We start from the raw sequence: 9,230 nt of genomic DNA, 5'->3' as shown, positions 1-9,230 counted from the left end.
TACATTTTCAAAAGTAAATTTTTAGATTAGGCAAAACAAAAAAAGTATACTAATACTAATAAATATGTATAATATTCCATTGGTCCCATGACTACTCTTTTCCTGTTGACTCAATATATTATTTCTCACTGAGCCAATGTTAAAAGACTATTGCCACAATTGAAAAAAAATCATCATTTGCATAACCTTCAGTTGGGCCAATTGAACATTTTAGATGCAATATGTCACTAGAACATTTTACAGTGAAAGAAGTTGTTGCAACCTATAAATGCATTCTTAGTCTGCATACGCACCTCCTCGATCACATTTCTTACACAAACAATTTAATGTTGAAAAAGCAGAATGTTACATATAACGCATCCATACCAAACAGAAAGCTAAACGATTCCACTCACCTGTAATCCCAGACCTTTTTCCATTGAAAGAAACGGAATCACATGAAATATTATTAAATGTGTATTTTATTAATGATAGTTTCTCTTCAAATAACATTGCAGATACAGAATTAAAAAAAAAGAAAATTTCAAAACAGGAGACAAACAGAACCTTAATCTTTAGTGTAAGATTGGTGAAAGTGCCAGAGACAAATTCTGTGCTATATAATATTATTATTATTGTTGTTGTTATTCTTACTTTGATCAGTAATATCAGAAATGCTCATGAAACAATTTGCCACTCTCTTTTTTCATGAATGTCACTAGATTGTCTTCATTTTATTACCATTTCAATTTATTTACACAATATGATATAAAATACAAGAAAAGAAGACTTGTAAAAATATGATCAATAAAATAACAACATTCAAATAATCAGATTGGTGTCCTCTCAGGTCAGAAGTTCAGCACCAACAGATTATTTCAATCCGATGTGACATTTACAAACTGGGAATCTGGGGTTTGTTGTTTTTCTCTCCACTTTTAAGAGTTACAGATTTTTGCATATAATCTGTTTTTGATATTAAAAAAAGGACTCTTTTGGCACGGCTGATTAAATAAACACTGTGAACAGGACTGGGGATGTATGGATTGGTACAACAATGTTTTTACCACCTCATAAACCCTTTCAGCTACACTATTTCCTGGTTTAGTTTCCCCAGATATCCACCAGCACATCTGAGAAGGCAATATACATGTTCCCATCGCTAATTGCCAGCTTTGGTTTCAATTCACTTACATGCTAACAGAGCTGTAAAGCCTTTATTACACTGACGGTTAATAAAAGACATGGCAACTAACTCTAAACTTGCGTGATGGGGTAGCTTCATGAACAAACACCTGGACTGTCCAGCTTAAGAGGGCTGCATAACTAATCCTCCTGTAAATACACCGGACATTCACTTGACCCTCTACTGCTCTTCGTTTAAGGGATGAGAGTAGAGGTGTATGTAAGCTGCCCCCAGTGATGACACAGGACTGGCCTTTAGTATAAAATGAGGTAAAAACTGGCCCAGGTCTGCTCCTTCCCGTCTACGATCACTACAGTAGAACGAGAAACACGTATGAGTTGGAGAGCAGCGGTGTCATGGCAGTACCTAAGAAACGCTGAGAGACGCAGTACCACTCTTAACCTCGGGATGACGTCTGTGGTGGAGCAGGAGGAGGCACTACAGTGGAGGATAACAGGTTTTAATGTGCAGTGAAGAGAACGAATCATGGAATTATTTAGAGACACTGATTTGTATTGTAAGCACTTTTTCTGATATGAAATATCGATAATTATATAATAAATTAAATGCATAATTAATTCTAATTGTTATGCACACTCAGAGATGAATGTCGGTATTGTGGGGAAAATAAAAACAGCAAGTAGTTTTCGCTTGCTCATCCATGATTTGATAAGACCATTATCAAAAATTAGTTTTTTTTCTTCTCAGAAATTGGTGAGCTCCGGTGCTTCTATTAATGAAATAAATTAAATGGGACCTACTGTGTGTCTTTCCAAGCAAATCCTTTTGTTATAAAAATATAGATTATTTTTTTTTTAAATAATAATACAGTTTTTAAGTTCTCCCCATCAAGCTGAACAGCAAAGCTGTGTTTTATTTCTTTTCTAACAAAGTCTCATTAGCTTAGCGAGAGAAACAGAGCAGCAGAGACACTAGAGCATCGTAATGACATCTAGTTTTTCCTCTTAAACATCATCTGCTCACTCATTCATTTGGGAAGAAGACAAGCTTTCAGGCCTCAGGAGCATTTGCATAATGGTGTTTTTCATCAAAGTAGAGACATCTCACCAACTGACCAATAATAAAAAAAATCTAAAAAAAAAAACCCAGCATAATTCCACAAATTCTATAAAAACAAGTATTGTACTTGAAAACTACAAGTTAAGAGAAAAACACAACAGGTCAGCCTTTACTCTGCCCCACGTGTCTCTGCTCAGTTATTTTATAAGGGGAAAAGTACAAACCAGACATTTGAAAATGAAAACGAAAGAACCAAAAATCCAATGCTACAAAGAAACCGCAAACATATGTACAAGACCCTGTATTCCTTGAGAGAGTATGAAGGAGCTGTCTGTGAGAGAACGAACCTCCCCAGATAACACACATACATCCGCAAGATGTCTGATAAAGATCACTTGATCTGAAAAGCATCTGCTGTATACAAACATCTGACACACATCTGTAAGATATCAGTTGTACACACGTTCTAAATCCAAGATGTTTATTAGGATGTCTTTTTAGTGTTTATTGGACATCTAATAGGAAACGTCATATAGACGTATTGCAGATGAACAAACACACTAAATATATGTCTTCCAGATGTAAATGCAGATGTCAAATAGACATCTCTGTGATGTACACTTGCCATCAGGGGAACCTAAGATAGCACATGTACATCTGCAAGATGTCTGCTAAATATAGTTTGATCTGGAAAGCATCTGACAGACGTCTGTAAGATGTCTTTACGCACATTCTAAATCACAGACGTCTATTAGATGCTTATAAATATTGTTTGTGACATCTAATAGTAAAAGTCAAACGCATTTAGATCTTCCAGATGTACGTTCAGATGTCAAATAGACATCTCCGTGATGTACGTGTGGTATCATTGTCCCTGTTAGCTTGTCTTTGTCGTGTCCCTTCAGTTTCCGCCCCCTGCATGTGAATCGCAGTGCAAAGTCAACAGCAGCAGTTTGTAAGGGTCTTAATAAGTGCCAATTGCAGAAATGTCCCTTCCCAGCGGCGTCACCAGATCACGCTGGAAATGCTGGTCTCGCGAGGCAGCAGTGGAAGCATGGCGTTGTTGACGTGCTGCTCCTCCAGCGTCGGCTGCTGCTCGCGGCCCGGCTTGCCCTGTGCTCGCTGGCCGTTAAGCAGAGTCATGGGGATGTTGCAGTAGGTGTGCTGGCTGCCCATCGAGGTCAGCGGTGGGAGGGTGCCAGACGAGGGAATGTCATACTCGTAATTCCTGTAGTAGTGCTTCTGCCGCAGCTGATGGTGGTACGTGTTGTGGAAGGTGGAACGCAGATCAGGATGCGCGGTGGCCATGGCGGTGGAGGTGGCCGCAGCCATAGAGATGGCGGAGACGGTCTGCAGCTCTCCAAATGGACCCTGCTCACTGACGTCCAGCACCTGCTCGTGCAGCTTGGGCTCGGGCCGCTTAAAGGGCATTTCATACTGCAGCTGCTTCCAGAACTTGGAATTAAGCTTGCTGCTCTTGGGTCCCGGCCACTTGATGACCGTCAGCAGTTTGATGGTATGTTTGAGAGCCTCCACCTCCTGGTAGTTCATGATACCCCGCAGCTCAGCGCATTCGATGAGGATGACTTTGATCTCGCCACTGACCAGCATGTTGCGCAGCCGTGTCTCCAGTTCGAAGATGCTCCAGCCACGGCGCACCACATAGTTGGGCGTCATCACAATGATGAGGCGCTTGCTCTGGTCAACGCAGCGAGCCACATCCTCTATATATGCTAACAAAGAGAGACAGAGCATCAGTGGCTTCCACATCTTCAAATCTGGCAAACATCATTTGCTTTCAGTACAGCATGCAGAAACAGAAGAAAATGCACATATAATGTAATCTATGCTCTTGAAGACACTCTTTGTAATTATGGATGAAAACTGATTTAATTTTAAATAATTTAGCACAACACTATGTAAAACTCTCTGTCAAAGAACTTCACTTAGATGTGAAATAAAAACAGCAGAATGACTCAATGAACACACTGAAAACACAGAAGGGGGAACAGGACAGACATCGAACACAAATCCTCATCTGTACGAGACCCTATGGCAGTTCCTAAGTTTTATATATTGATCTAATACAGCACAGTAAACCAAACACATTCAGTACTGCATTACTCTGGTCTAAACCTGATGAATGGGCTCGCGAATGACTTTCATTCATTGGTAACAAATACGGCTTCAATCTGTTGAAAGTGAAGGCCTTTCCACACGGAGTTCAGTGTGAAAAAGTGAAGTGAACCACTGACAAGTAGTGCTTTCACATGCTAATTCTCGCCTGCACGCTAGATGGCACTGACCGGCAATGCTTTTTTCCTCAGATAAGTATCTTGTATATTTAACATCTAAATTAAGATAAAGTTGGGTTTTACACCAGAAACACTAAAATAAAAATTAGATGTACAACATCTAGCTGGACTTCAAAATTTATGAAGTTATTTTAGATATTTGCTTACCAGCTTTGAACCATCATGCTTGTAATAAATTCCAATTGTGATTCATAGTTGATTGTGATTATGATTCTGTAATAAGCATACACATCCACTCTTTGCACGTATAATGATGCTTCACTGCTAATATTCGTCATAAACATCCTTTATTGCTATAAAAATACCATGAGCTGAATACAAAACACAATCACGTCTATTTGCTTTCACAGTTCATGTTTACAAAAATATTTCACAAGAATTTTTTAAATGAAGATATAGACTAGACTAGAGAGTGAACAAGATCTGACTCAAGTCACTCAGGCACATGGAAAAAAATGGACAGTGCTCTACCGATCACATGATTCAGTGGAGAACTATTTGAAATGTTATTCTGTATAAAGAACACGTGAGAACAAATTTGTTCTGAAACACCAATGATAACAAGAACTCAGCAGCATCCACTCTCTTATCCAGGATACTCTTCTTCTGTGTTTGTTTATACTGGTTTAAAAACAGCGCTCAAATGATCATAGCTCGAATCTTGTTCTTACTAGGTGAGACTGAAAAGATTCATCAGACTGGACAAAAAAAACTTTTGCATTTTCGGGATGTGAATGTTTGCAGTCTATGTGGAAGCATCCATAAGAAGCAGTTTTTGTTTTGCTTTTTTTTCGCTCAGTGTGGAAAGGCCTTGAGAATTAATGGATTGTTAGGCTGCATTAATTAAATTGTCCGGAACCGGGAACACTCCTCATAACACACAATGCACTCATTTACATCGTAAAAAGAATGGCATCTACGCTCATATTAGTCTGCTTCTTTCTCATTCTGTTTCTCAGCTCGTATCCAGATCAGATGGTGGATCAGCACCCAGAGATGACAATTATTTAGGCAATTATTGTTAAGATATCACAATAAACAATAATATTATCTAGCCAAGAACCACAACAGCCATAAACACCAATGCCAACAATAAAAACATTTTATGCACCATAAACACAAAACCATGTGCAATTTGCCTGTACCTTATCCAATGATATCCAGCAATGCAGTTAGTTTAATTATTAAAATATTAAAAGTTGGTTTTACTCATATGTTAAACATAATTTATGTTCATCATATGATTGTGTGACCTTGTCTGAATGTCCCCTGATTGCCTGGCGTATTTGATTTGACAATTGCTTGTATTAATTTGTAACACATCCTTGGGTTCTTGGAAGGAACTATAACAAATATTATTTATTATTTTTTCTTTTTTTTTACTTCTCTTAGTTTCTTAGTTTGTGCTTAAACTAACTAGAAAACTTGAAAATATTAGCTTTTAAGCTCTGTTCTTATTAAGTAGGTGTTTTCTGAGGAGAACCGAAATTGAATAGAACACAATCTTAAATTCATCCCGGTGAAGGAGAACAATCTGCTAGTCACTGTAAGGATGATCAATGCTTGTTATAATATTTGTGGTGTTGTTTTTAAACGTGTAGTTAGTTAAACTATAATGCTCATAATGTGTCAACACTGGAAACTGAATACTCTAAAGTATAAGAGTTTTCACTGAAGAATACCCTTAAGAAGGACAAATAATGCGGGAAAGCATCTCCTGAATAAATCTCACACATGTTGCCATTACAGCAACATAGAGTACAGCGAATGATTTTCTTTTTCTTTTGTACTTTGATTAACATGAGTGACAAGCAGGATAATCTTTTTTTAAACTGTTTACATTCAAGACATAACCATCTGTGTTTACAGGGATATTTAGATATAATTATATGTGTATGTGTCCACTCAAGTGCACAAAAAGTTCTTTCATCTCACAGTAAATCAATAAGCCGGTTTCATTTTCTAACAAGCAATTTGATTGCTGACCTTACACATCTGATTTCTAGAATAGCTTTTTTTTTCAATAATATCTTTCTATCACCCAGCCCTACTATATCATTACAGTAACGTGTTTAGTCAAAAGGTCTTCTTATTAAATGCAGTCATCAAGCTCTATGAGTTCTATGTTATCTCAGTTATCTCTAGCCTTAGTTCAAAACAAATAACAAAGGATGAACATAATAACGTCCAAAACCTCTCTAACAAGAGAAACTCCCAAAGCCTATCTTAGACTCATCCAAGCTGATTGCTTCATCTCATTTTCTACGTTCTACGTTCACAACATATGATGGTGTACGGCTCAACCTGAATCCCGGTTCAACTCAGCGACACGTCCCAATTTCCCCCAAAGGTGAAGTCTGCACAAAGGTGTGAGTCAGATTTGTTGACACAAGTGGAAAAGGCCAAGGAAGAATACCTCCAAGGAGTCTTGTGTCATCCTGGAAATGATCATTGCTGAAACCTAGACATAAATATTTCAACATTGAAAGTCTGATCAGCTGATTCAGCAGAAAGTCAATCAGAGATACAAACCAGTGAGGACTTCCACAAGAGAAACTGGCATAACTGTGTCTTTTTGCCTTAGTATTTTCAGTTACATATTCAGTATAAGTATTCACCAGTTTATCCAGTTTAATATGGGACTTGTAGCTGCAGGGCTAACAGAGCTCTCACTTCCCTTCATTTTAGTTCTTCATATCCGTAAAAAGTGATTAACATCAAACACAGCTTGAGCTGCTCAGTGAAGAGTCAATAACTCCTAAACACAAACATGAATTAATGCTTTCTTAGCCCTGACTGCAAGCACCTTGTCCCATATTAACATCTAACAGTCCCCGGACAACAGACATGAATGAAGACAAAACATACACGCAAATGTGTGAAATAAAAGTGAAAAGGGCAAAACAGATGTACAAGACGAATTGAACCAGCAAACAAAAAATATACAGGCGAACAAGGAGCAAATCATGTTCAGGAAGCATCACTCGAAGCACTGTTATAAATATTACTTTGAGAAAAAATGATGGACAACACAAAATGAAAAATGATGCTGAAAATAAACATGAAGCATTCAACAGGATGAAAATGTAGCACACACACATATGTGTTTACACACATTTACAAACACTCACACACACACACACACACACACACACACACACACACACCTTGAAAACAGATGCAACTTACTTCCAGTTGGTATCAAGTCCCTGTCAGGAATGAAGAGTTTATACCCATAATGCTTTTCCAGAACGTCTGGCAGAATCTCCAAAGCAAAACGTTCCTCCTCTCTAGTTTCCTGACTCCACTGGTCTGGATCCACTTTAGTGTAGGACACGTATGCATCGTAGTCTTTATTTTCTAAAGAAAGGAGAATGCCAGTCAAACAGGTTTCCACCACACAGAATCAGTGTTTATGATCCTAAGTAGAAACTACACTGTTCCCTTCACACCGCCTGCATTCAGGATGATTTTATTCAGTTCATTTGGACAAAAATCCCCTTGCAGAGAAAGACAGTTGGGTGGGCTATGAGCCTGAGTGTGTCTGTGAGTGTTCAGCATTGGCTTTGGCAGAAAACACCTGTCTAGCTCAGTCTGTCAGGCATCTGCCTAGAGAGAGGCACAACAAGAGACCTTCTGATAGTGAATTAAAGTCAAAAGTGTTTTACTGTCCCTTTGCCTCCCTATTTCTCATCTTTCTCCTCCTTCAGATTCAGAAGCCCTAGTTAAAAGCAGAAGTAATGACTCTCAAAGAAAAGCCCCACTGGAGCAAAACTAAGAAAATCAATAAAATCAAAAACATTGGAACATAAACAAAATTTGATAAAAGGAATTTGGAAAAAGGGCAACAGAAAAATGTAACTAAAGGTGTTGGCCATGGAGCAAAAAAAGTCTATTTGAAAATATATATTATTTTAGTTGAATAAGCCTAATTATGTAAAAATAAATAAATAAATCATTTTAAATGAATTTAGATAAATGAAGATGTTTTGTTTTAAATCTCTTGAATGAATAATTCAACCATCAAATACATTTAAAAGTCACAGTTCACCACCTACTGGCATAATGTCAAATTTACAATCATTATTTGCAGTGTATCGTTACTTTCAAAGACCCATTTTAATCAAGGTTTAAATATTCTTATGTTATATTGTGACTTCAAAGGTTTATTAATCATAGTAGAATTAATGTCATTTAGGAATCTAGATTGTGATAAATAAATGTGCATACATATGAGCCTTATAGACTATGTACTTTTTTCTAGCCCATGTCACATTTGTACCAGACCTCAAAAGTAACCTGGGCCCAGGCCCACACTTCAGAGACCCATAAGGTCACTGTGCAAATAATTGAACAGAAATTAATAATCCTCAAGCATCCTTTCTATTAATCCATCCTTCATGGACAAATTTGGGCATGAAGGCCTCAGGGGTGATCTTTTTTTTCTTTAATTTATATCAAATCATTATATTCAATATAATAAAATCTATCAATTCATCCCTAAAAATATGATATTTTTATGCTAAATAAGTTTATTTTTATGTTATATTTAATATTGACTCTACTTTAGTAAAAAAACTAAACTTAACTTTGTTTGATCACGTCCTGAATATGTCTGTTACTAGTAAATATATCATTGCATTAAATTCAGACAGAGAAACCTAACAATTATTTGACTTTGTTGCCATCTGGTGACATATGATGCCATAAAAATAAAAATATTACATTTT

General features: G+C 37.2%; 1 protein-coding gene across 1 annotated transcript in view; it reads right to left on the bottom strand.

Moving 5' to 3' along the window:
* Positions 1-443: 443 nt before the first annotated feature.
* LOC122352127 (interleukin-1 receptor accessory protein-like 1-A) overlaps positions 444-9,230 on the bottom strand; it is a 46,619-nt gene continuing 37,832 nt past the window's right edge. The window contains exons 11-12 of the mRNA XM_043249671.1: positions 7,690-7,860; positions 444-3,918 (exon numbers count right to left, since the gene is read on the bottom strand). Coding sequence (XP_043105606.1) covers positions 3,191-3,918; positions 7,690-7,860 — 899 coding nt within the window. The 3' untranslated portion in view covers positions 444-3,190. The remainder of the gene's footprint in view (positions 3,919-7,689; positions 7,861-9,230) is intronic.

Source organism: Puntigrus tetrazona, chromosome 9 (genome assembly GCF_018831695.1).
Source record: "Puntigrus tetrazona isolate hp1 chromosome 9, ASM1883169v1, whole genome shotgun sequence".
NCBI classification, from domain to species: Eukaryota; Metazoa; Chordata; class Actinopteri; order Cypriniformes; family Cyprinidae; genus Puntigrus; species Puntigrus tetrazona.
This window is presented reverse-complemented; position numbering and strand designations above follow the sequence as displayed.